Here is a 26,975-nt window from a genome sequence, read left to right as displayed (position 1 = left end):
CTCACCCGCTCAGCCCGGGTCAAATCGGATCTGAATGAGTTGGATGAGTCGAGTTTGCCAAGTCAAGTCATCCCCTGCCTAACTCTAAACACAAATATTAGCTTGACTCAAAACTTTTACGACCATTAAGGAGGTTTTTAATGTTAGACATTCAATTATCAGTGTTTTCTATGGTGTGGTCCACTTGAGATTTGGAGATTTGGATCTGCTTAATTTTGAGATAGTGGCTTAAAATGAGCAGGCAAAATGCATGGCTGGATGGCATTGATATAAAACAAAAGCATCATGGTGGCCCCTATAGTCTAATAACCATCGAGCTCAATGATTCCTAAACGGATCCACTTAACAAGTTTCAAACATACTTTGTGTGCGCGCATCTCTAACAAAACACATTTGACCCAATCGAAACTGGACATCCATCATCCACGGTGGCAGGGTCCCGAATCACACAAATTGCATGTGATTTGTGACTGATCCTGTTAAGCCTGTGAAACCCAAAGCTCTGTTGGCCCATTGCAATGTTTGTCTAACATCCATTCTACCTATCAGCTTTGTCAGGTCTTTTAGAATGTAAGCCCAAAAATGAGTATATACACGCTATAAGGAGCAGAGGGAATTGAACACCCATTGTTAAAAACCTCGGCAAGGCCATGGAAGTTTTGGATATTTAAGGGCCTGTTTGGCCAGTTGCATTGGAAAGTATTAGGTGGGATGGAATTGCATAGGGCCTTGTGCCAATTCCACTCCAATGCTTGGGAAGAATGGAAAAGCTTAGAAGTAGATTAGATGGAATCGCATTGGGTGTCCTGCCAATTTCACTCAATGTTAGCAAGTTGTGTAGGTCCCACCATGATGTGTGGGCTGTATCCACACTTCCACCCATTTTTCGAGATCATTTTAGAGTATGGGCCAAAACATCAAGTAGATCTAAAGCTCAAGTGGACCCTACCATAGAAAGCAATGGGGATTGAATACTTACCGTTGAAAATCTTTGAGGCCACATAAGTTTTGGATCTGCCTCATTTTTAGGCCCATGCCATAAAATGAGGTTACAAAACAAACGAACAGTTTAGATATAACACATGTGTGTTATTTTCAATAATTTCAAATGATAGTAGGTATATCTATGCAATGTACCACCGTGTTACAGACAAAGCATGGAATTAAGTTTATCCCATGGTACAAGGGAACAATTCCTGCTGTGGGGTAATAATTATGTTTTTTGAATCCCATCCCACCTAATCCTTTTCAATGCAACTGGATTGAGAAGGGATTGGATGGTAGTGGAAGGGATTGAGAGTTAAATCCCGGGTGTGTGCCAAGCAGAATCGGTGATCCCATTCCCATGGATTTTAAGACAATCCATTAACAACGCAATCTTTACCTTTAAATCCTAACTAATCTACCTTTATCCGTTCAAATTTGCCTGGGACGTGTTTGGGTCGAGGGATGGGAAGGTTTAATCCCGGATTGGCCGGGCGTGCCAAACAGACTGGATATAGGAATCCATGGTAGCGCAATCCCATGCATCACAGGACAATTCACTGACAACACCATCATTATCTAAAAATCCATGCCATCCACCCTAGTACCATTCAATCCCTTCCAATCCACCCGGCCAAACGGGCCCTAAGGGAGTTGCCCAAATACTGCCCTAGGGTGGGGTACTGAGTTACGCCCGCGCGGATGAAAGAATACATCATGGTGGGGCAGTGGCAACGTCCCAATCGTACGGCTGCATATTGTTGCAGTGATGTAAATGATAAATCCGCTGTTATTAGTCTCTATACTCAATGTTAAGACCCAAGACTAAAGGTTAGATAGAACCACATATCAAAGGTCCAAACCACACGACATGGAACATTAGAAATGCAATGACAACCACAAGTTTGTGTATGGACCACCATGACGTGTATTTTCATCATAACCGTTAATTAGGTATGTACCTAATGAAGCTGGAGAGAAGGTAGAAAATCAACATGGCCACGCTGGGTTCACTCAGTTGTTTTGGGGGCAATTTCACACCGTAACGCCTATGTGAGTTTTTATGATAGGTATCTTTGTTTTTATTTATTTATTTACTTTATTTTTTTTGGGTACTTAGTTGTTTTATCTGCTGCGTAGGACAGGCGATGTGGACGATTCCGGTCCCCACTGGGCACCTTGTGTTCCCTCGTCCAAAAACCGTATTACATGGCACGAGATCTGGTCCCCAGTTCGTCGGGTGGGTCCCCCATGTACGCTGGATCCATAGCTCAAGAGAATCCCATTGACAGCCTGATCTGCTACCTTAAAATGCCCAGAAAAGACAAAAAAAGTCATCAGTGGAAATCTGAATACCGTACACGTGGCATCGGGTGGACCGTTCACGACGTGGGTCCCACCAAGATGGATCTCGGGGGCATACATGGACGAGTCTGGACCTTTAACGTGTGTCCAATAGGAAAATGGAACGATCCTGACCATCTGATCGAACGATGGAGTAGTGTAAGACGGGGATCTTCAGAGGAGAGCGACCATAGAGTGAGGTAGGGCCCACCTGGAACTTTTGGAGGTCAGTGTCGGAGAGGGAGACAGGAGACGCTTTCCCAAAAGGAGGAGATGAAAGCTTTGGGAAACTAAAATCCAGCCCAGCAAGCAGACCCGCAGAAGCAAATACAGCAACAGCTGCAGGAAATTAAAAACATAACTTGAAAAACAAGCAGAGAGAGAGAGAGAGAGAGAGGGGGCAGCCGTACCGATACGCTATCCACCGGGCAGTCGAAAATGATAGAAGAAGATCTCCTTCTCCCTCCTTTCCCTTCGTCATCTTTTCATCATCATCCTCTTCTCTCTTAGTTTCGAAGATTTTGAACCGTTGGACAGAAAGAGGACTCGTTCGATTCTTTCGAAGAAGAAAGAAGAAGAAGAGAGGATATGGTGATTCTGCAGAAGCGCAGGTGTTAGGAATGCAGAGCTTCCTGTCGCACAACTCCTATTCAATCGGAATGTACACGTCATCTTCATCTCCTTTCTCTCGGTATTCCTTTCCTTCCTTTCTTTGCTTTTTCATTCATGAGAAGATCCAAGGAGACACGTGAGCGACAACGTGGAGCACGTGTGCGACATCCGCAGCCGTTCGTCATCAGGTGGGACGCACGTGAGTTTGCATAGAGACCGTTGGTCAGAACCTTCGTTTCTCAGACCCGCTTGATTTACACTCACTGCATGATCCCCAGATGCGTGGCTTGGATCTGGCACACGTGCCAACGTGATATTGTTCCGTGGCGGGAACCAAAAGTTGCGCGCCTTAGCTCCATGTTCCAAGCACAGGTGTTGCCCACTTGATGAGTCGACCGGGCTGACACTTTTGGGCCAGTTCTTGGACTCACCTGATGAGCGGCTATTATCTTACACACGTGTGCTCTCGCGAATCTCTCTAACATTTGTCTTTGGCTATTTCTCCCATCTTGCGATGATAACGACAATAGATAGGTTTGTTGCAGCAAGATTCTGTTTTGAAGTCTCTCCCGCCATTTTCCATCCCATATTTCTTGTTTCTTTCGTTGTTTTTATTATTATTATTTTTATCTATTATTATTTATTCTTTCTATTATTTATTTTTAAATGAAACAGAGTAGTGGAAGAAAGACAGAATCAATCTCGGATTTCTGATCTATCGGAGCTTGAAGATGCCATTAACTTAAGCGCAAGTATGCATTTAAACTTTAATGTTTTTATTGTATTTTGAAGATTTTTTTTCTGAGGGAATACGCCATGTTCAATCAATCAAGTTCAATAAACTGTACATTTCGGCCTCCTCTTTGTTATCAACCGTCTACGCAATGGGCCTCATCGCGGGTTGGAATGTGGAATTGTTGGCTGTAATTATCCATTGGCGAGCAACTGCTTGGACGGGTTTGACCATCTGATGGGGAATATATTGTGGCATCATCCATCCCATGATTTGGATTTCCAGATTAGCGTCTCAGATTGCTGAAAGGAGGGCCCACCTGCATCCAAACCAGTGTTTTCAGTAGCAAATAGTGTGTAGCATAGCATTTATCCCTCTAAAGTGTGAAGTCGGAAGCTACTTATGCTTAACTGCATGCTACTTCTAGATTTTTAATTAAAGGTTGTGCTTGGTTGCACGAAATTAGACTGATTAATAATGAAATTTCATGATAGCTACATGCTACTTGCGGATTTTTAATTAAGTATAAAGATATATACGCAGATTGCTTATGCCTAGGGGCATATGAAGTTCCCATACTTGTAAGCTGTGTGGGGTCTACAGAGATGCCCATCACAAATCCACTCTGTCCATCAGTTTTGCAATACAACGATAGGGAAGGATTCTAAAACTTACGGCGATCCAAAACTCATTTTGGCCGCACCACATGAAACCAGAGGGATTGAATGCCCACCATTGGAAACTTTGTGGTAGCCACAGAAGTTTTGTATTAGGATGATATTTGTGCCTACAGTTTATCTGAGTGGTAATAACCCTATGAACGGTTTGGATAGCATATAAACATCATGGTTGGCTCTAGGAAGGTTTCAATGGTAGACTTTGTTTCCGCTGTTTGGTGTGGTGTGGCCCACTTGAGTTTTGGATTTGCCTGATTTATATTCCTTACCTATTGTGGTCTTGCAAAACTGATGGATGAAGTGGATTCATGACGGCCATCTCTATGGGCCCCACAGCTTCCGACTACAAGAACTTCTTGTGCTGGGGGCATAGGCAATCCGCATCCTAAAGATATAAAGAGTAATGGAACTGATTTAATATTGCTACTTGTATTATTTACTAAAATCATTGAAGAGAAGTAATTTTTAATGAAAACAGAAAAAATGTGACAAATCATTGAAAACATTTACCTGATTATAATGTTTTAGTGAAAAATATATATATTTTTTTGCTTAAGCTACGTAGCATGTAGCGTAGTCTATGAAGCTTGCAGCATATGTAAATTAGCATGCCACACAGTCTACTCACGACTTAAGCTATTTTCATGAGCTTCACATCATTGAGACTAAGCTACACTATATAGTGTAAACTACAAGCTACATAGTATAAGTTATTGAAAATATTGATCCAAAGCTGGGTCGTGCTTCGCAGAACCGACTCCAATTTGACACATGTGTGCAAGATTAAGGTCCTCCATTGGGTAGTGCCTGCTGTGAACATTCCCCATACAAGATTTCAGGTCTACCCCCTCCTCTGGTATGTGTCCCTTGTACATTGACTATGGACAATCTGTACATTTTTCTTATACAAGTGTGACCTGCCTGATGAATGACAGGCCTCATAGTTTGGTGGAGGAATGCTAGTGGTGGAGTGTGGACGCTACCTAATGAATGGCCTGGATCTTGGGCATGTTTGTCATGTTTGAATGTGTACTGGGAAGCCCACCATTCATTTTACATAAATACAGTGAGCTTTACTAAAAAATCACTCCACTCGTTGTATTGAGCATTGCATGACTCCTACTGATGTTATCGATGCTTTGAACTGCACATGTTAGTTTTATCATGTGCTCCCACAATATGAGACATGCGGCACAATGAATAGGGATTTGGGCTGTTCATTTGATGGGACATGTTGTGGACGGGCCATGGTGCAAAAGCTGCATGAATTGGAAAAACTTTGTTTGCCACCCAATCAGTTTCCTCTCGATCCAACAGCCAATCTGGGACACTTCCCATCCACTATGGACTGTCTGGTATTCTGTTTTTGCCAACATTTGGGTCATTGTTAAAACCATTAAAACTGTGAATCAGTGACATTTTTAGGGGCCATAGCACATCCATGTGGGCCTCACTATATAATAGGAGCAATTGGTATGAGGTTAGATTTTCTATTCCTTATATGTTCTTTGTTGAGACTTGAGAGACATCACATCCTTCAAGCGCTTTTACATTTCTTACTAGAGTTTCTTCTTCCACATCTTATTTTCTTACTAAATTTTCTTCCAGATCCTATTTATAGCACGAAGTCACGCAACCTGGCTGTTGATACCTCTTCTCCTCTTCAGTTTGGGGCCTTAAACACAGTACCATCTCTCTCTCTCTCTCTCTCTCTCTCTCTCTCTCTCTCTCTCAGGCTAAGCTTGCATCTGGGTCTGCAAGTTATTTGAATTTTGAACATTCTGTTTGGACCTTAATAACAAGGTAGTTTCATAACGAGGAAGTATCCTGTAAATTGCAGTTATGTTTCTTTATAGTCTTAACTTGAAATTAATGTAACTGCAACTAGGAGCTTGGACCCTCAATTTGCTTATTTCCACTTTCTCTAGGCTAGTGATTGCAATTCAATTTGATGGTGAATCTGAATGCTGTGAAAGTGTTTGTATTTCTAGAGTCTGGAGGTGAGTTGTATTCTATTCCCCCACCCTCCCCTTTTTTTAATTTTTATTGCAGAACATAAATTCTTTGCAGATGACTTCTCCGGCAGCAGCAGTTGATTCCAGCGGCTACTCTTTTCAAAAGGGAACAGTGCCCATCGCAATTCCCTTGTCCAATGGACATTTCGAGAGCTGGGGGGATTCTGGTATGGCGGATGCGAGCCCACTTACTGACACTTCCACAGATGTTGACACAGATGAGAGGAACCAAGTGGTAGTGATGTTGTTCACCCCTATGCATTTTCTTGTAGTTTGTAGTTGTTTTGGGCATTCGTCTTTTGATATATTGATTAAGAAGTTATCTTTAAACATGGATTGTAGCTTGTACAATGTAGATCCTATGATCTATCTGAAACTGCGTTTTATTTTCTTCTGTCTTTGCACTGTTGTGTATGATTTTTTTTCCTTACATATGGGAAAATGTAAATGATGATGCTAGTTTTTGTTTTTGAGTTAGTTGGGCAACTCTCTAATGATTGCTCAACAACAAAGACTACCTAATTATTGCTTCATATTTGTTATATTGTTTCTGTGCTTATAGGACCCACTCCTCTAACTTCCATTCTTATACACATGCTGTTAGATTGAATAATATAGTGGAATGGTTTCTCTATCTTTGCATACTTTCCATATTAAACATTATAATGTAGGGGCATTTTCACATCGGGCTTGAGTGGGGTGGTCCATGGGATGCAGGGGCACACTCGGGGTGGGTGGCCCGTGTAAGGTGGGCCCCACCTATGTGAGGTGGAACCCGTGTGATGTGGGGCCCACGAGGGGGGTTAGGCCGAAGACTTAAACCATGGGATGTGGGGCTTGGGCTATGAGATAAAGGGATTGATTTGCCATGCTCTATTAGTTAGAGCTTTTAGAGTAAGTGGTTAGTTGTCCTGCATCATATTCTATGTCAATGTTGTTGAACTTGTGGGTCTACATACGTTGAGACCATGGTTCTGGCCGGTCGATAATTAGGCCATGTTTGGCCACATGGTTGAATTGAATTGTGATGATTCACTTAAATGAAGCAGAAATGCCAAAGTGGAATGATGTTTCCTAGGCTTTATTTTGATGAAGTAGCTCTCAAATTGCAGTAATGTTCCCACCGAAGTCCAACTTTAAGTACTTAATTGTGTTTCGAGCCAGGCCTTGATATTGTTGGGGAACTACAAAAGCACATAGAGATGAATCAAGCAAAGTATTCCAATCTCACAATCAAGTCCAATCACAAACACTCCGAATTTAATGTGGAAAAACCCTCGTGGGAAAAAAAACCACAGCACAAAGTGACACTAATGCACTATGAAAGTAGAAAATTACAAGAGAGATTACCTGATTCCAACAAGCCTCGAATATGCTGTTTTCCAATATTCTGGTTTTGTGGTAAGTGTCCTGCAAAATTATGGGAGAAAGGCTTATGTGGTGGTTGCTGGTCCTTGCTTTCTCCCAAGAATCATTGTAGATGGATGTGTGTATCAGTCAGCTTTCAATCAACGAAATAAACCAACCTACTTTACTAGAGAGATGCTAATTGCACATTGCTCATCACACATTCTAAGAAATATGAACTTCCATGGTAACATCTGACCGACTGCTAAAATCATATCACTGGTCCGCGATAACGGAGGATCTTAATTTCTCAATTTGAGCATATCAATATAAAGTGCCCAATTTTGGGTTTCATTCTCATGAAGCTTTTAGACTAGCTTTGTTTTTTCAGGCCATTTGTCTAGACAGAGCCTGCTGGATGAGCAATCTGTATCTTGGACACACTGTTATGTGTCCTCATGTGTACTAATCTGTAATAAGCTGTGTAATTAGCGATAGCTATGAAACATGTCGATTATAGAGTAAATTTTTTTAGATGTCAATGTGAAAAATTGGTTTTGTGTATCATCTATCAATCTATCTATCTCTATATATATGTATGTAATTAAGGTGATCATAAACATGGACATGATTTGTTACCTCATTTCTCTAAGTCCTGGCTGAAAATTCTGAAACTTCCAACTTAATTTTTTTTTTTTTTTTTTAAAAAAAGCACCATGTATACGGTTCAACATTGAAATATGCAGAAAGACAATCACAATGATTTTATCAATATTCTGTTTTAAAATTTTAAGCATCACCATAAGCTACATTCTCTAAAGGAAAAAAAACGATGTGGTGGTGGAATAGCGGTCTTCTATTCAGGAAGCTTGCTTGTGTAACTGGAGGAAGCTTGCCACCTTGACAATGAAGCCTTCTCTTGGGCCTAAGTACTTGAGTTATTGAGAAGTAGATTTTTTTCTTGGCCCTGCCTAGTAGCAATGTTTTTGTTGATTTCGTTATGCATGTGCATGTAAGTTCTGTGAAATGTCATGTTTGCAAAATACTTTGCTTAACAGTTGCAAAGTGGAATATCAATTTTTGTCCGGTACAAGTAAAATGTTTGACAGTTGGTTATTCTTACACATGCCTATCTGAGGTTAATGAGTTCAGCCTTAAAATTGTATTGGTTCACCCTATTGACTCAGTTATTTTGTTAAGCTGCTCTTTATTATTTTGCAGCTTTACAAAATGATCCTGGATCCAATAAAAAGCTTTGTATGTGTGCTATTTTTTTTTTTTTTTTTAAATTATTATTATTATTATTATTATTAATTGGATTTATACTTCTGTAATTTGCACCCGTAAGCCTCCCTCATTTCTGGTTCCATAGATCGGGTGAAAGAGGAAGGTTGCTGATGTCCAGTGGAGAGCCGATCATAAAACTTTTGGCAATTGACCATTTAAAAGCATCCCCATCTTGCTAAGATGAATATGATGATGTCTTATTATATCACCAGTAATTTTTAATGGGTATGAAGGTCTTGATCTTTTTCTGTTATTCCAGTTTGGGGCTGGTCAGCATGGAACACTTGTTTCTTTGGATTCCATCGATAGATCAAAGGACAAAACTGGGGATCAGAAGGTTCTGGCCTTGCTTAGATGAGATTATCTGATTTACTTGTTCTTAACATGAAATTTGAACTATTTATAATTTTTGACCAAATTCATGCAGACACTTCGTAGACTTGCTCAGAATCGTGAAGCTGCGCGGAAGAGTCGGTTGAGGAAGAAGGTGTGATGGTTCTGCTACTCTGTTATAAACTTAATCTTTTTGTATAAATTCCTCCCGATATTCCGCATATCATTTGAAAGCTAAATATATGAGAAATTTAATATTTTATGTTGCATTTTATCTCTTCTTATTTTATTTATTTCTAGAATTGCAATTATCAAAATGTGCATGATATTGATATCTAAAACTTTTTATTCTTTGATATAAAGAAAAATCTTATTTTTGCATTTTTATTGGCTATATGAGAGTTTTGTGTTGCATGGAGCATGATAGATTTTTTTCTGTCTTTGCTGTTGTAGAATATCTGCTGATGTAAGGATATCTGTCTATCGATTTCGTCTCGTCAGCTCTGCATTGCTTGGTTTTAGTTGATCGCCCTCTGTTATTATATAGCAGTAGGTTTCTTCACATTTATGTTTCATGAAAATGTGAGCCTAATGTTAGGAAACCTAATCAATTGTGGGTAGCAGAATCCTTCCCAATCTGTTATGTGTTGTTATGCTCCAAGCATGGTACTTCTTTAATTTTGAAAGTCTTATTTAGCATTCCTTTTAAATGGGTCAAGAGTGTAGAGAGCTGATCATACTACCCGAATAGATTTCATCAAATATTTTCAGTTATAATGTAACTACAGGACAGTTCTACATTGCTGCTGAAGCATTCTTTGTGGTCTTCTGATTGTTTATTGGTGCCCTTCCTAGGATTCTTGAACTAAAGGAGGCAATTGGAAGTTGCAAATCAGCAAGACACTTTGTGCATTTTTCCCTAATGGTAGTGTTAGTAATTCAAGCTTGCACTGGTAAACCTGCAAACCACATTAGGAGTATGTCATTGGCTACCAATAGCATTAGGAGTGTGTCATTGGCTGCCAATAGCATTTGGAGTGTGAACTATGAATGTGTTTGGCTAAAGGAAAATTTGAGATGTCAGTAGGTGTACAGTAGGGAGCATATTGTGGTCCAAGGTCATTCACTTGAACCAAATATGTTGTCAGATGTCTTCAATCTGTACATGAAACATGGGTTCGATCGAGCGACGCCCTGGTTGATCAACCGAGTGAGGCCCGAATTATACTGATTGGTCTTTGGACAATCTCGATCAATCAACTGTCGGGTTGATCAATCAACAATATTCAGAAATACTTGTAAACTCTTTGGACACTTTTGAGCATGTTCGAGCGATCGAATATATGGGGCTCAAGCGATCAAGGACTGCTCGATCGATCGATGCTTAGATCGACGGTGTGTGCAATTTTGCGATTAGTTTCCTATTCCAGGTGTTATGCTATATATACGGGTGTAATTGCGGGATTAGGGTATTCAAATCAGGGCTTAAACATTTCTAGGGTTTTGGGAGGAGAAAATGAGGGTTTTTTGAATTGTAAGTTCGTCCATCTCTTATAGTTTTTCGTTTTCATTATGATCGTTGTCGCTTTGTGCCGTAGTTTTTTTCCTGCAAGGGTTTTTCCACGTAAAATTCATGTGTATTTATGCATGCTTTGTTTGTGTTTGCTTATTGTCGTGTGATCCAAATACAAGGTTTGCTTCCTCGGTCCCCCAATAAAATATTGTGGGGCTTCTTGGTGGCAACAGAAATACAAAACTTGGGGTTATGACAGCGACAAGGCTGGCAAAGTTTAAGCTGGGCCATCACAGTGGGGCTCATGGGTGCTAGCAACAACATCAACTCTCATCTTAAAAATGGAAGACACTAATCTAACATCCACGAGGAGGATGATGAAGAGATGTGTTAATGAGGGTTCTTGCGTGGTTGTATATGCTTATACCTTTGTCATTTCCCTTTATATAGAAAAGATGGTTCATATACTAGGAGAAGTGATGAGCACACTACCAAACCATGGAAACCAAATTAGCATGTTCAAGCAAGGTTGGTTGACTTGGCTAGTTGACTTGGGACCCGGATGGACCCTGATTTTATGCTCCACCAAGTAAAAAACAGCGCACACTTGTTTGGAGTAAAAACAAAACATGAAGTGATCGCGTTTTTCCGAGTTCTCTAATGACTTTGTAACTCGGGTGAGTCACAAAACCTGGCCAAGCCATGTCCACCTCCTCCTCTTCTTTCTTCATTCTTCATCCTTTATCCTTCTTCATCGTTTGTCCTTCTTCCTTCTCTTCTACTTCTTTGCTTTTTGGTATTGTTGAAGCATCTTTCCTTTTCACATCCATTGATAAACCCTAAAAGAAAGGGAATAACTGATACTCTGTGAAGAACCTTACCAATATGCCAAAAGCCCCAGTATTGTAACATTCCACCATGCTTGCAGTCGGCCAACTGTGGCGGCTCTCGCTCTAGCCTCTTTTCTAGGTAGGCCTTTCCACTTATGGCAGTTGCACTTTGGTTATTCAGGTAGCCCTCTCCACATCGTGGCGGTTTTCACTCTTGTCCATGTTGCCCTTTTCACATGTTACCCCTTCGTGACTTGAACATAGAATATGGTGTTGGCTATGGTACGAATTGTTAAACCTAACCAATACGTCGAAAGCCCCAGGAATAATGGAACACGTCAACTTAGACTATTAAACCATTGGGATCATAACATACTCTACCAGATTGTGATGCTCGATACACGTAAAAGATTGTGCAGGTGGCACAACAAATCAAACTGTCCAAATTGCAGTAAATTACTTGGATTGTAAAATAATAACTAAATTGATCCTATTATCGAAATATCTAATTGGTATGATGGTTGAAAGTTATAAATATCCAAAGGCCTGATGACAACAAACAAGTGATGTAGGACTGATGCATGAACTCAAATATAGTGTGGGATCAATCAGAAAAATTAACTTAATTAATAAAAAAACACAAAATTGCTATCATCATCACAAATACTAAAATCTCAAGAGAAGATCATGCATAATTCTAGCCCAGGTTACCAAGCATCATCCTATAAGACTATTAAATAAGGGAAACTAGGATCTAATGGACGTAGGGACATCCAAATAGCGTAGGGTAAAGCCTATCAAAGTAGAAGATCTAATACTACCTAGGGTGAAATTAGAGTTTAGGGAAATTGGGAAAAACTTAGAATTAGGGTTAATGGGGTAAATTGGGTGGAGGGATTAAAGGATTTAGGTACTAGGATAAGGGAATTAGGGTTTTGGATGGAGGGAATGTAAGGGTTTGGGTTTAATTGAAGAATGTGAAGAACTAGGGTCTGGTAATTTGGGAAATTGTGAAAATTTGGGATTTATAAGTTTAGGGTTAGGGTTTGGAAAAGAGAGTAGGGTTTTGATGCATGGGTAGTGGAAAGCCAGAGGGACAAGAGTGTGGCCGTATGGCCAACCCAATGGGTTCACATGTGTGGGCTCGGTTTGTGAGATTTTGGGTCCTTAGGGTTTGGCTCATCTATAGATGTGTAAGGGATAAGGATTGGAAGAATGGTAATGACTTGGAATGGACAAGATTGAAGAACTTGAAGAATACCTTGATAGTTGATGAAGGGATGAGAATGTAGGGGATAGATGGAGGCTTCGCACCTCCGTTGATGAAGATTAGTTTCGCACAAATCTTCCTTCCAATTCACATGGAAGTCATGTTCAATTCACATGAATACCTCGATACTTTCTCTCTATTTTTTTCCCTCAAAAACCAAGTGAAGAGAGATCAACCCCCCTTATAGCTTCAAGAACTTTTCAAAATTACAATTTCAACCTTGTCTTATGAAATTCGACAAAAATGACCAGTCTAATGAAAAATCAACTAAAATCACTCATAAGATGTTCAAGCATAAAGTAATCATAAACTAAATCCTGAAAGATAATAATGTCCAAAATGATAAAGACAATTCACGATCAAAGGCTCGATCATGTGATCCTTGTGATCCCCAATAGCCTGATCGTCACGTCCCTCGAATCCAACGGTCCAAATCACTCCCTAAAGCAGTACATGTGCATATTCCCAGTGTGGGGTCTTTCAAATTCTCGCACATGCACATGGGATCTTCAAATGATCATGGGTACTCGCCTAGCCACAGAAAAATCGATGCGCCCCGCCTCCTCCTCTGATACGTACGCAAAGGTGTACGTAAAGTGATGTCCTCATCAACAAGTCTCCACTAATTAGAGATTTGGATGGTTCAACCAATCTGATTTTTTAGAATATGACCTATTTAATGTTAGGTCCCCAATTTGGATGGTTTCTTCTAGGTACTATATGGCACGTGTATAATATTTGAGAGCTTTGAGTATCAAAATCATGCTCTTCTAGAGTATTAAATAACTCCCACAAAGAGGGGCATGAGGAGTGCGATGGATGTTATATGCATGCACTCCAGTGATAGTTCACCATTTTGATAAAAAATGGTGGTGACTCTTCAACATTACAAATGGTATAATTGTAAGGCAATCTAGACCGTGAAAAATGTGGTGCCAGTTGTGGTTGGAGCGCAACAAAAAGAGAAAATAGAACAAGAGGATAACGCTAACCATCTCATTTTTCCCTTGTAATTTGGACTAATCAATACTTTGCTTTTAATCTTCTAGGTGGTTAGATTTTATTGTTAGTGCGCTCCACAATTTGGATGATGTTGTGGTCATACATGAGTGTCACAGGTGAGGAGGATGAGTTGAGATGATTTTCAAGCTGGTGGTGAACTATCACAAGAGTTTAGCTCATAAATTGTATGTGGAATATATTTTACTCAAATTAAGCAATCTAGTTAGTTAGTCCCACGTAGGTAAGTCATCGTTCCAAAATCAGATCCATTGAACCATTCTAATCTCTGACCAATGGGCATTTGTTGGTTAAGTTTGGGCCATGGACTTAGTCATTTCAGTTGTCCATTTAACATCCACCATTTAACTGGTTAAAAAATGAGATCAGTGTATCTCTCTCAAAAAGGAAAAAAAAAAAAAAAAAGAAAAAGAAAAAAGAGAGATCAGTATGAATTTGAATTTTTAAATTGCAATCCATCTAATTAGGAGCCTATGATTAGCATAGTTTAATTTATATGCTTACATTGTACAATGGCTTAGTGGTTCTAAAAAAGGTCAAAGTATATGATCTTTCCATCAATGGATTTGTACAACCATCACAATTAAACCCATTGTATCACAACATGACTTGCCCAAGTCACCATGTTGACTCAACTGAGTCAATTTTATTGGCGGACCAAGTTGAGTCCGAATCATGAGTTTGCTATTCTTCCGTTCAACACAATGTTACTTGACTCACCAACTCCTCCGTTCTGAATCTTGTGATCCAGATTATGGGTCATTTACGATCCAAACTAGTTTTACTGACTAGGAATTATTGTTTACATTCTTGTTGTTGATTAATTTTTATTTTGTATTTTGTATATTTTGAATGCCTATTATACCATGTTTTGCAGTATCGAGTATATAAAATATAATACTGCACTTGTAAGGCTTACAATAGTAGCATTTATCATTTAATATATAAATTAAAACATCAATTCTGGATATAGTTATATGTACTAAAGCAACTACCCAGTGTGTTAAATAGCGCGTAGCATTTGGCCCTCTATAGCGTGTGGCCTAAGCTACATGGTGTATAGCGTAAGCTACATGATACCTAATAGTTTTTAATTAAAATAAAAGAAAAATATGATAAAATTTACAAAATGCATAATTCCTGAGTTTTTTTACTATGTGGGTTGGCAACCACATATTTCCATGTAAAATCTGACTGGCTCTTTGCCTTCAGACATCTTTAAGTGTGACCTTTTTTTTAAAAAAATAAAAATAAAATTGAAACATCACAAATTCTCAATATGGACCACAATTTGGATGATCTGGATTGATCTAAGTGCTCTATCCATGATATGGACCACAATTTAGATGGTTTAGATTGATCTAATGTAGTGCCACATGTGATGGGGATGAGTCACCACCATTTTAAAAATAGGTGTTGAACCAGCACAGAAGAAAAACTAAAAAAGAAAAAGAAAAAGAGAAGATTTCAGGTAGTATACACTACCTGAGCTACACTGTACACTACATGTACTGTACACTACGTTACATGTAGTGTACACTACCAGGGAGCCATCCTACCTGCATATGCTACATAACGTTTTAGCTACGCTATGCTACGAGTGCTACCGAAAGCACTGCAACTACCTGATCCTATCCCTACCACACTCTGTATTTAATTACTGTACTGTATACCTGTTCCAGTACCATCTACTAAGTGATCCACGATCTAGGTAACCTTGGTTCAACAACCACCTCTACTATATTGGATTTGTGCTTGCAAAACTCAAGTTCTTTACATGTGCCAGTGTGGTACATGTATGGAATGTATGTTCCTTTAATAGTCAGTCCTTAATATTTATAACTGGAAGATCGATCGCTAGGCATAGACTAACGTGACATGATGAAAGAAAGAGAAAAATAATGGTTTATAGTTAACATACTTCTACCTATTGAGTGTACCATTCTGGAATTAGGAATATAACATGATTAGGATGGGCCTGTATGATGAATGTCTCCAATCTATCGCAATTTGGAAAAAGAATGTGTGTGGAGTGTGTTGGTGGCATGTACAGATGGTGCAACTACTAATAATATCTCACTGAGGAGGGAGCAGTTGCCATTTGAGTACTTTTCATGTGGAGTATAATGGACATTGTCCTCCACCATTTATTGGCTTAATATGGATGAGCTCGATGTGAGAGTGAGATGATGTAGTTGCCTTGCATACATGTTCCAGCTTAGCACATCTGAGAGATCAGAACCATTCAGAAGATGTAGAGGACCGTAATCATGCCCTTGATAATGGGAGTAACTGGACAACATCTACAAAATGCCAATTGCATTCAGCTGCTTCAAAATCGACAATACGGAACACTAATTGTTTGTTGATTTGTAAATAACTATATTTGGTTATGTGATACTTGGTGTGTTGTCTCATGCATATTTTACAATGAAGAGGGTTATTCTCTCAAAATGATATTAAAAGATGACTTTTGTAAGCCTAAGATGAATGATGATGACTTTGCATGGGATAAGCTCAAAACAATGGACCTCAATCTAAATTGAGCATACTAGTGAAGTAAGCACGTGTTACTTTATATGATTTATAATCCCAAAGGACATGTTCTTTGCAATCTTTGCTTGGTGGTAATTCTATTGTATCTTTAGGAGCAAAGCAACAAAAATGCAAAGCATTTGGTTGAAAAGTTTAGAAATTATCTATAATGAGGAAATCCAAAACTAAGAATGGGTGGTTACAAGTGATTGATGATGTGAGCTATCCAAAGATGAGTTCATGTTGTTGGAATCCTCCCTCGATGCATTTGCTTAAAATTTCCAAAAGCTAAGCATTGGTGGTTGATCTAGATGAAGAGTCTGGTTTATCAAATAAAAGAACTTAATCATTTTATGAACTTGAGACAGGCGTATTCAAGTGATCATTTCTAACCACATTAATGGACTCTTGAATTACACCAGTCCTCTTGTTAAGAACCCGATATGCTCGACTATTCAGCGCATATCCTAAAAATATCCCTTCATCACTTTCGGTGTCAAATTTACCCAGATTTTCTCGGTCACGCAAGATGTAGCACTTGCTGTCGAAAACTCGAAAGTATTTGACAGTAGGCTTCTTATCAAACCACATTTCATAAGCCGTTTACTATTTGATTTTTTAGTATAAACACGGTTAATTATATAACAAGAAGTATTTACGGCTTCAGCCCAAAGATTTTTAGGAAGTTTCATACTATTTAGCATTACATTTGTCATTTTTTGAAGCACTCTATTTTTCCTTTCCACTATACCATTTTGTTGTGGTATTTTGGGCACAGAATATTCATGTGATATTCCCTGATCATTGTAAAATTTCTCAAAACTGCTATTTTCAAACTCAAAACCATGATCACTACAGATCTTGGTGACTTGTGATTCTTTTTCAGTTTAGATACATTTAAGTACCCTTTTTACTTCATCGAGAGTTTCTGATTTCTCTCTAAAGAAGACTACCCAGGTATACCTAGTAAAGTCATCTACAATCACTAGAATATGCTTCTTGCCACCTCGACTCTCCGTTCTAGTTGGTCCAATGAGGTCCATTTGGAGAAGTTCGAGTGGTTTAAATGTGACATTGGAGTTCACCTTTTTGTGAGTACTCTTGGTTTGTTTACCAATCTGGCACTCGCCACATATTTTATCTACTTTCTTTACTTTGGGTAGACCTCTTACCAATTCTCTTTTGCTCAATCTATACAAGTTGCGGTAGTGTACATGTCTGAGGCGCTAATGCCATAATTCGGTTTCATCGGTTTGGACCATGTAACATGATAACTTAGATGAGCTTGAATCACTAACAATGTAGCAGTTCTCAGAAGTTCTGCGACCAGTTAATATTACAGAACCATTCTTATTTAAAATTTCACACCCTTGGTAAATTTTGCACTATGATTATTATCGTATTTGAGAGATGCTTAATAGATTATGTTTTAAACCTTCTATATATAAAACATTCTCAAATAGAGGGAGGTTAAAGAGTTAAACCGTACCTTAGTCAACAATTTTGCAATTGCTACCATCACCGAATGTGAATGAACCATCAGCCATGTCTTTAAGATTGGTGAACAGGCCTTTGTCACCACATGTGCAGAAAATAGATTACAATCATTCACCACAAATGCTGAAAATGAATTACAACATTCACACACTTATCCACATTCAACCATCCACCACAACACCAGAAATTATAGTGGTTCGCTTGTGTGTACACCAACTATTAGAAAACAGCCACACAACTACTCCACTCCCAATATCCTCACCCTCAGAATATTGGCTTTCACTATAAAATAGGTTTTCCAAGGTTCACCCAAAACCTTCACAATTGTATTTTCAAAGGGCTACCACAATTAAAAACCCCACACATTGAGATTTTCTGGCTATCTCAGTCAAAACAAAAAACGAAAGATTTTCTGGCAATCTAATAAACCAAATATAGAAAATTGAAATATTCTTATCTGAATATTCTTCTTCTTGATGAAGCCCGGTAGAACCAATCGATGTAGATGTTCAATGTAGACGTTCAATATCCAAACTCACATATGAAAGGGTTCTTAGGTCTAAATGATTTTTAGATTAAAATTAACCTGAGCTAGCTTAATTTGATTTTGATATCAAAAAGGGAAAAATCAAAATTCCCTTTTCGAAAGAAATAGAATTGAATAGAGATCACAAATTAAATACAAAAAAGCTATTAAAAGAATCTTAAATACTAACCAATTAACTTCTCAAAAGTGGGGACAAGTTTTCTCAGAGTTGTGACTTGAATATTTTGGAATGAATTGAAAAACTCTGAAAATCATCCTCAATTTATAGGCAAAAATACTGTTCACTCAACTGGCCTAGTGGTCAGCTCGACTGGTCGAAGGACCAACACATTTTCAAATTTTCGGGCACGATAAGATAAGATCGTTCATCGACTAGTCTAGTGGCTTGCTCGACTGGTTGAACCCTGCAAAATTTGACAAGATTTTATAGAAACAACTACACAAGATACAGATTCCGAGAGGTTTTGGCACTACAAAATTTGACAATCCTAGGAGCTCGATAAGATAGCATTTACATTTGTGTGCTTAGGGAGCTTGTCTTGCATTGCTTGTAGGTGATTTGTTTGGAAATTCACTTTTTAGGGGAACGTAATAGTTATGGGAAGTTGCATGTGAGGTGTACCTGTCTTGGTTGTGAGTGATGTTGTGAATCATGTATCATTGGGTTTCCTTCCATTTTTGTGCAGCCTGTTGGGGGACTGCGGAAGCACACAGAGATGAATCAAGCAAAGTATTCCAATCGCACAAACGAGTCCAATCACAAACACCTGAATTTAACGTGGAAAAACCCTTGCGGGAAAAAACCACGGCACAAAGTGACAATAATGCACTATGAAAGCAGAAAATTACAAGAAATAGAGATTACCTGATTCGAACAAGCCTCGAATCTCCCTTACAAGCTCTTGAAACCCTTTAGAATGAATTAAAAAGCCTCGAGATATCCCCTATTCCTGATTACACCCATATATATAGCCTCTATGAGAATCACAATCGAAATAGGAAACAAATCCCCCACTTACGCAACTTTGCGTAACTCTGTGCGATCGTTCGATGACACCTTCGATGTCACTTTGATGGCATCGAACAGCCTTCGATGGCATCAAACCTCTTTGATGTCATCGAACTAAACAACAAAACATTCCAGCGACTAAACATATATTTTCCGGATTTTCTTGATGGCACTTCGAGAGGACTTCGATGCAGTTGACGGCTCGTCGACGGCATCGAGTAGGACACCTAAAGTGTCAAGCAACCAATCGTGAGATTTCCGAAATTTTCCTATGGCTGGTCTGCTCGATGGCATTGAGCTGTCATCAACAGGCTTGTTGATTTACAGATTTAAGACATCAATCAACATAGCCAACTCTTTGTGCATGACCCTTCATTTGTGTGGATTCTTTGTTCTTAGTGGTTTTACTGGATTACCAATCTGCCATTTAAAAGCCAATCCCAAGTTTCTTGGAGAGTCTAAGATGACAATGATAATGATGATGTGTGTGGGAACATTGTCTGTGACAATTTGTCGAGTTCATAATGTTTTAGGCCTCATAGGCACCCATGAGTCTAATGAAGCTCAGAGTATCAGACCAAACTCTTTGGGTTGGAATCGAAGTGCTTCATTGGCAATTTTTGGACCATTTTGGCAAGTCCGTTGTTTGTTTAGCCATAGGGGTCGAGCAAATTGGATTGAAAAAATTCAGGAGCTATGCTCATTTATTTTGATTACAGCTTCTCATGCTTCAAGAAGAGAAAATTCTGAGTTGGTTACAAGGGAATGGGCAGTTAGACTGACATCTTTGTTGTTTCAAAATAGTCTCTCTTGTAACATTACTCTCTTATCATCTCTTCTCTTTGATAAAATCTTTGCCGTTGATCAGTAACTAGATAAATTCATGGTCTTTGGTTATCCATGTTTATTTGTAATGGAACTGTTACACTGTTTCTTGCAATTTCTTTCTTGAGGAATTGTCAAGACACCCCTCGCTTCTTCAAATTGCTTCACCCCTTTTCCTTATCGATTCTCGCATTGCTTGTCTGAAACTAATATTGTAAATGTGATCCCTAGGTCAGTGTCTGTTGTTGTCTTTTGCTCTCTTATTTTTGTAGTTCGACATATTATGCGAGGAATATGAGATTAAACTATGGACTAGCTTTTGTTTTGGTAGGCGTATGTTCAGCAATTGGAGAGTAGTCGATTGAAGCTGGCACAACTTGAACAAGAGCTTCAACGTGCACGGCAACAGGTGTAATAAAAGTTCATTTCCAATTCAATCTTCACCATGTGTCCTTGCTACGAAAAGCAATTGTAGTTCCCTTTTTTCTCTTTACCCTATGGAAGTTTGTGTTTGGCTTCAATTGCAGGGAATTTTCATTGGAAGTGGATGTTTAGGGGATCAAAGTCATTCAGTGGGAGGAAATGGTATGCAATATATTGAATGAGTTTGTTGATTGGGTTCTAGTGCTGTAATTAGTGAATAAATGCGCATATTCATATCATACTCCTGCCCATCGTGCTGCCCCTGTTCATTAAAGTTGCATCCAGTGATGAAGAAAACGGTTTAATTTAGGGAAGAGAAAATCACCGAATTTGTAGTGGAATTAGCCAATGCTAAAGCTCTAGGGATGGGTTCCTTTGTTTCACAAAGCACATTTAGGAAATTGTAAAAATGGCCCTGTGAAAGTGATGGCCTTTCACAGTCAGATGATGGTGAACAAAGGTTGTTGTTATCCATCTAGCTGACTTTGGAGACATTGGGATGCCATTTTTGGAAGTCCTAAGAAGGTCTTGGCTAGGATAAATGTGGAAAAACATGCTGGCTAGAGTTTGCAAATTTGAACTTTGATGGGTTTTCCATGGAAATGCTTATCCTTGTGGCTAGGACAGTATACTTGATGTCATGAATGGGGTGAAATTTTGCGGCATCATTCTTCAATGAATGGTCCATGAAGAGGTGGATTTCCGAAGATCCACATGAAGATGTATTTGATTGGGTGGATAGCATAGCCCTTGATTGTGTCCCTGCAAACCAACATATGGGCATCCAAGACACCACAAAACTTGAAGTAAATGATGATCAAGTGGACCTTGAACATCCAGTCGTCCACTTCCTAGCTGTGCCATACATCAAATGGTGGAGGAAATTGGCACTCTCTCTATTTGTGAGCTAAATCCTACACGAATTCTCTCTATTTGCCACTCATAAATCATGGCCTTTCTATTAGTTGGGTGGGAACAATACCTTCCTGCATGGGGACCTTCAAATGAAAGTTTACATGGCCTTTCCTCTTGGGTTTTGGACTAAGGGGGAGAGTGGGAAAGTCTATAGGTTGAACCTGGCTCTCTGTGGCCTAAACAATTTCCCTTGACAGATGTTGTTATGTTATGATCAAGGTATTCAAAATCGGTTACATAGCAGCCGTTACATAACTATAACAGTCAAAACAGTGCGTTATTATGGGGCCGAAACGGCCATTACAAAAAAAAAGGCCGTAACGTCGCCGTAATGGTCATGTAACGGTCCTGTAACGTTTTGTTTTGTTTTTTTGTTTTTTTTTTGTTTTTAAATGAAAAAGAAAAAGAAAAAGAAGAGCCGTAACAGCCGTTACGGTTCATATCATAACGGTGACGGTGGTGGCTGTTACGGCCACCATTACTGTTATGAAACACATTGGTCATGATGAAGTGGCCTAAACAATTTCCCTTGACATATGTAGTTGTGTCATGATGAAGATAGGGTTTTGAGAGGAGTTCAACAATCTTACACTCTTTATGAAAGGAATAGAAAATTACTAATTTGATTGTGTATGTGTATGTAGTTGTTACTGGTGATTCCTGTATAGAGACCTTCAAGTGGAAGTTTACATGGTCTTTCCTGCTGAGTTTCAACCTAAGGGGGAGAATTGGAGAATAGGTAGGTTGAAAAAGGCACTCTGTGGCATAAAACAATTTCCCATGGGGTGGTTTGAAAAATTCAGTTGTTCCATGATGAAGACAAAGCATGAGAGAAGTTCAACAAATTTTATAGTGGTTAATGAGGATAAAGGAAAAAAATTACTATTCTGATTATATATGTGGATATAGTTGTGGAATCCGGATCCTCTACTTGCCACAAGCAGGAAATTCCTGTTTTCCTGCATCGTGATTGGTTCACGTCATCACTGATGTTGTCTGCACTGCTCATTAAATGCAGTGTGTGATGATGTGGCCCAATTAGATTGCAACAAGCAGGATTTTCCTGCTTGCGGCAAGCAGAGGATCCGGATTCATAGTTGTTATGGGTGATGATGCAGGTGAGATTGAGAGGCTCAAGACATATTTAGGTAAGGAGTTGGACATTAAAGATTTTAGGCCACATGAATACTTCTTGGGAGTTGAGATTGCTTGATCAAAGCGTGGGAACTTGTATCTTGGAGAAAAATGCACATGGGGTCTATTGAAAGGCACATGTTGCTGGCAAGGCCAGGTGATACACTGATAGAACAAAATTCAAGGCTGTATAACAGTTAGGATGAAGTTATTGCAAATCTAGGGCAATAAAAAGATTAGTTGCGAGCTCATTCGCCTGACAATGACTTACCTATGTGGTTTCATGCATGGACTTTGATCATCACACATGGCAGCTGTCTACAGAATCTCAAGAAACCTGAAAGACACAAGTATATTGGGGGCAAGACCATGTGATACACCAATAGAACAAAATCACAGGTATTTATTAAAGTTAGGATGAGGCTATTGCAGACCTGGGGTGCTAGAAAAGACTGATGGCAACTCAATTACCTGACAATAACTAGACAGGATATTTCACATGCAGTTCCATGTATACACTTTGATCATTACAGAGGGCAGCCATCTACAGAATCCTGAGATGCATGAAGTTGGCACGTGGGAAAGGTATCTTGTTTTCATTTAATCGGCAAATGAACATGTAGGAATGCAGACTGAAGCATAATATAGAAGTATGGAACTTCATACTTGTGTATTGATGTGGCTAAGGACACTTCTGAGTTGGGATTTGAAGTTGGTTTCTTCTACTGTGATAACCAAGTAGCAATTCCCATTTCAAATAATCCAATATATATATCATCATCATCATCATCTAAAGCCTTATCCCATTGTAAATAATCCAATATATCATGAGGGAAAACATTGTTAGAAAACTCATTACTATGCCTTACATGCAATCTAAACTTAATGGCTGATATTCTTATGAAAGCAATTGGGCAGCTGAATTTGATTGGTATCTTTGTGCAAGTTTGAGAGGGAGTGTGGAGATGCACATCTTTTGTTTTACTACTGTTATTAGGTGTATTATTGTAGATTTACTTATTTTTTTCTTTTGTTTTACCCTAATAATTGAAGGGTAGAGAGTAGGATCAAGAGAGAAAGGCTTCATACATTTTTGGACCTTCCTCAGAATAGCTTTAGGCTCAACTCTTTTGAGGACAACAGATGAATAAAATGTTTGGTTTCATGCCATTGATATGGCCTAAGTGTTATGTTCTTGGAGTATATATTCCTCAACATCTCTATTGGTGCATAAATTCAGTATCAGTTGTGATGCTGAACCTTGAGGATTTTTTTGGTGAGTAGTCAGTCACCAACAGAGTGTCAACCATTGTTGATGTTCCTGGACACCAATATGAAAGGATTTCAGTCAAAGGACAGAATGCTTAAATTCATGGGTTGCAGCTTTGTGCTCTAGGTTCTTGTGACTAGCGTTGACAGTAACATACAGATAAAGTTAATCTTGTCTCCATATGATAACTGTCCATCACAGTAGAAGTCCTCATTGAGAAACTCCCCCAATTGATTTCTTGTAACCTGCTCGTTGTTCTGCAGACAACTGTCCATGAAATGTGTTTTTCATGTTTCTTCATGGGGACATTTCTGTTGTTGTAGGAACAGTTAAGTTAGATAGTACCTGTGTTTGCCGAATCTAACCAAACTTCAGTAGACCCTCAAGCCATTCCCTTTGCCAGTCCGCTGGCTTGAGGCACGCACTTGAAGTGCATCAACAATTTCTGAGTTGATTTTGTTCTGATTTTCTAGCTTTAGGTTCTGAAGTGATTTCAAGAAAAAAAAAATGCACTCATCTGTCATTTTCAGAGAGTTCAAGCAGAAGTTTCATTGATCAAGTTGCTTGTCTGTTTATAAAATTTCAGGAGCCTTGGCATTTGATATGGAATATGCACGGTGGCTTGATGAGCATCAAAGACAGATCAATGATCTAAGGGCAGCAGTAAATTCTCATGTCGGTGATAATGAGCTGCGTCTTCTCGTCGATAATGTGATGGTGCATTATGATGAGATTTTCAGGCTCAAAAGCGTCGGTGCGAAGTCTGATGTATTCCACATGCTTTCGGGCATGTGGAAGACTCCAGCAGAGAGATGTTTCATGTGGTTGGGAGGGTTTCGGTCCTCGGAGCTTTTGCAGGTGAGACTTCTAGGAATCTGTTAATAATTTGAAGGATATCCGCATGAAAGGTTTGTGAACCCTATTTGGAGAAGATGTGCCAGTACCGCCCACATTCAAGGTCTGGGATACTCATCAGGTAGGCTCCATCATGAACATGCCCTGGCTCTAAAATTCCATTTCTATTCCACATTTGTGGTCCACCTGAGCGGACTAGCCTGATTTACCAGGGCATATTCAAAGTAGGGTCTGGCTGATGAATGGCCCATATCTCCCACGTGCATGCAAACGCTCCAAAGCATGCCATGCGAATATCCTTAGCTGGCTTCATCTTTATCCTAAGCGTGCCTTTTTATTGATTCGGGCTGTGGAACTGTGACTTTCAGTTGCTTGCAAGCCAACTCGAACCGTTGACAGATCAACAGTTGATGGGCATTTGTAATCTACAGCAGTCCTCTCAACAGGCAGAAGACGCGTTGTCACAAGGTATGGAAGCATTGCAACAATCTCTTGCTGAGACCGTTGCTTCTGGCTCTCTCGGCCCTTCTGGCTCTGGAGATGTCGCCAATTACATGGGTCAGATGGCGATTGCAATGGGCAAGCTTGGCACCCTCGAGAACTTCCTCCGCCAGGTACCCACACTTGCATTCCCATGCATGCACCGTCTTCCTAAATGCAGGCTAGCATGAGCAGCAGTTCTCAAGAATACCTACACTAGGGCTCTTTAATTTTTTTGGCAGTTTGTACCAATTGGGGCCCATGAATCAGCAGTCTAACCATTGATATGATGGGCCCCACTGGATGTGATGTGTACAGCCAAATTCCAACCCTTCAACAGGTGATTGGAAAATAGAATATTAAGAAAGGAAAACATAGCAATGGCCCAAAATGAAAAAAAGGGACCAAAAGTTCACTGGCTGTGATCTTCCAATTAGAGTTATTTGTTCATGAGGTATCCAAGATTCGGCCCCGCTTTTGGTTTAACTGCCTTACCAGGGGCCCACTTTGTAGAAACTGAAAAACTGAGTTTACCATAGATTTTCTTCTAGGGTCAGGCATTGTTTAATACCTCTAGCAGAGCCTCATATGTGTTTTCTTGTGACTAGGCTGATCTTTTGAGGCAGCAAACATTGCAACAAATGCATCGTATATTGACCACCCGTCAAGCGGCCCGCGCATTACTGGCTATCAGTGATTATTTCTCACGCCTGCGGGCACTCAGTTCACTCTGGCTGGCACGTCCAAGGGACTGAACAATGTACATGGGCATCAGACAGCACATTTAAGAACCACCACTGGAAATTGGGGTTGTGAGGATGGGCAGGGATTGTAGCGATGATCAACAACGTTCGTGCTGGTTTCTGCCTGTTGTCATCCCCAAAGATGAGAAGCGCTAAAGCGGTTGGCAGCCGGAGAGGTTGAAGAGGTGATTCGCTGCACACTTGGGCCGCTCATCAGGTGTTCCCACCTTGATCATTCCCTAGCCACAGGTTCAGGCCAGTCCAGCCTCATCATGTGGATCATACATGTACACTGAATATGGAATGTTGATGTCTCTTCTCAAACCTGTTCTTTTTTGGGCCTCGGAGTGGTTATGGTGGAAACACCTAATGAATGGCCCTGATATTTCATATGTCGCTGTGTAGCACGAATCACGATTTGTATCTACAAACTCTGTGGACTCACCATGGGGGCACTTCTCCAAAAGGATGAATGGTAATCAATGTACAGTGACTGATGTAGAATGGGCCCAATGGTTTTACAAATTTGAATAGGTCTTTTTAAGGTAATGCAGGTTAGTTGTGTTGCTTTAGCCTAGTGGTTGCTGATCATGTACCCATATTGATGACTAGTTCAAAAAATGAGATTGGTTGAATAAATTTGCATTTGAGGTGGGGCCATGCAATATTGATGGATGACAGTCAGCTTATATGTTTTGAACTCTAGGATCTGTTTGTATCTAACTAAAATTGCTAGTAGATTTGGCCACTTGTATAAGTGTCCTAATATGTTTTGGT

The 26,975-nt window shown here is 39.6% G+C and overlaps 1 protein-coding gene across 5 annotated transcripts; it reads left to right on the top strand.

Annotated features, from left to right (window-relative positions):
* The first annotated feature begins 2,596 nt into the window (after positions 1-2,596).
* On the top strand, positions 2,597-26,517 carry LOC131251352 (transcription factor TGA2.3-like). 5 transcript variants are annotated; one of them, XM_058252034.1, is made up of 11 exons: positions 2,597-3,019; positions 3,616-3,692; positions 5,959-6,035; positions 6,421-6,600; positions 9,259-9,336; positions 9,427-9,486; positions 20,710-20,787; positions 20,906-20,963; positions 24,707-24,978; positions 25,344-25,589; positions 26,064-26,517. In XM_058252034.1, the coding sequence occupies exons 1-11, from the start codon at positions 2,949-2,951 to the stop codon at positions 26,208-26,210; spliced, it is 1,344 nt and encodes a 447-aa protein (XP_058108017.1). In that variant the 5' UTR covers positions 2,597-2,948; the 3' UTR covers positions 26,211-26,517. The 5 variants fall into 5 exon arrangements, with proteins under 5 accessions (XP_058108017.1, XP_058108016.1, XP_058108019.1 ...); XM_058252033.1 differs by having other exon boundaries at positions 6,403-6,600; XM_058252035.1 differs by lacking the exon at positions 2,597-3,019 and adding an exon at positions 3,352-3,474 and having other exon boundaries at positions 6,403-6,600.
* The last annotated feature ends 458 nt before the right edge of the window (positions 26,518-26,975 follow it).

The sequence above is a fragment of the Magnolia sinica genome, chromosome 7 (assembly GCF_029962835.1).
Source record: "Magnolia sinica isolate HGM2019 chromosome 7, MsV1, whole genome shotgun sequence".
NCBI classification, from domain to species: domain Eukaryota; kingdom Viridiplantae; phylum Streptophyta; class Magnoliopsida; order Magnoliales; family Magnoliaceae; genus Magnolia; species Magnolia sinica.
This window is presented reverse-complemented; position numbering and strand designations above follow the sequence as displayed.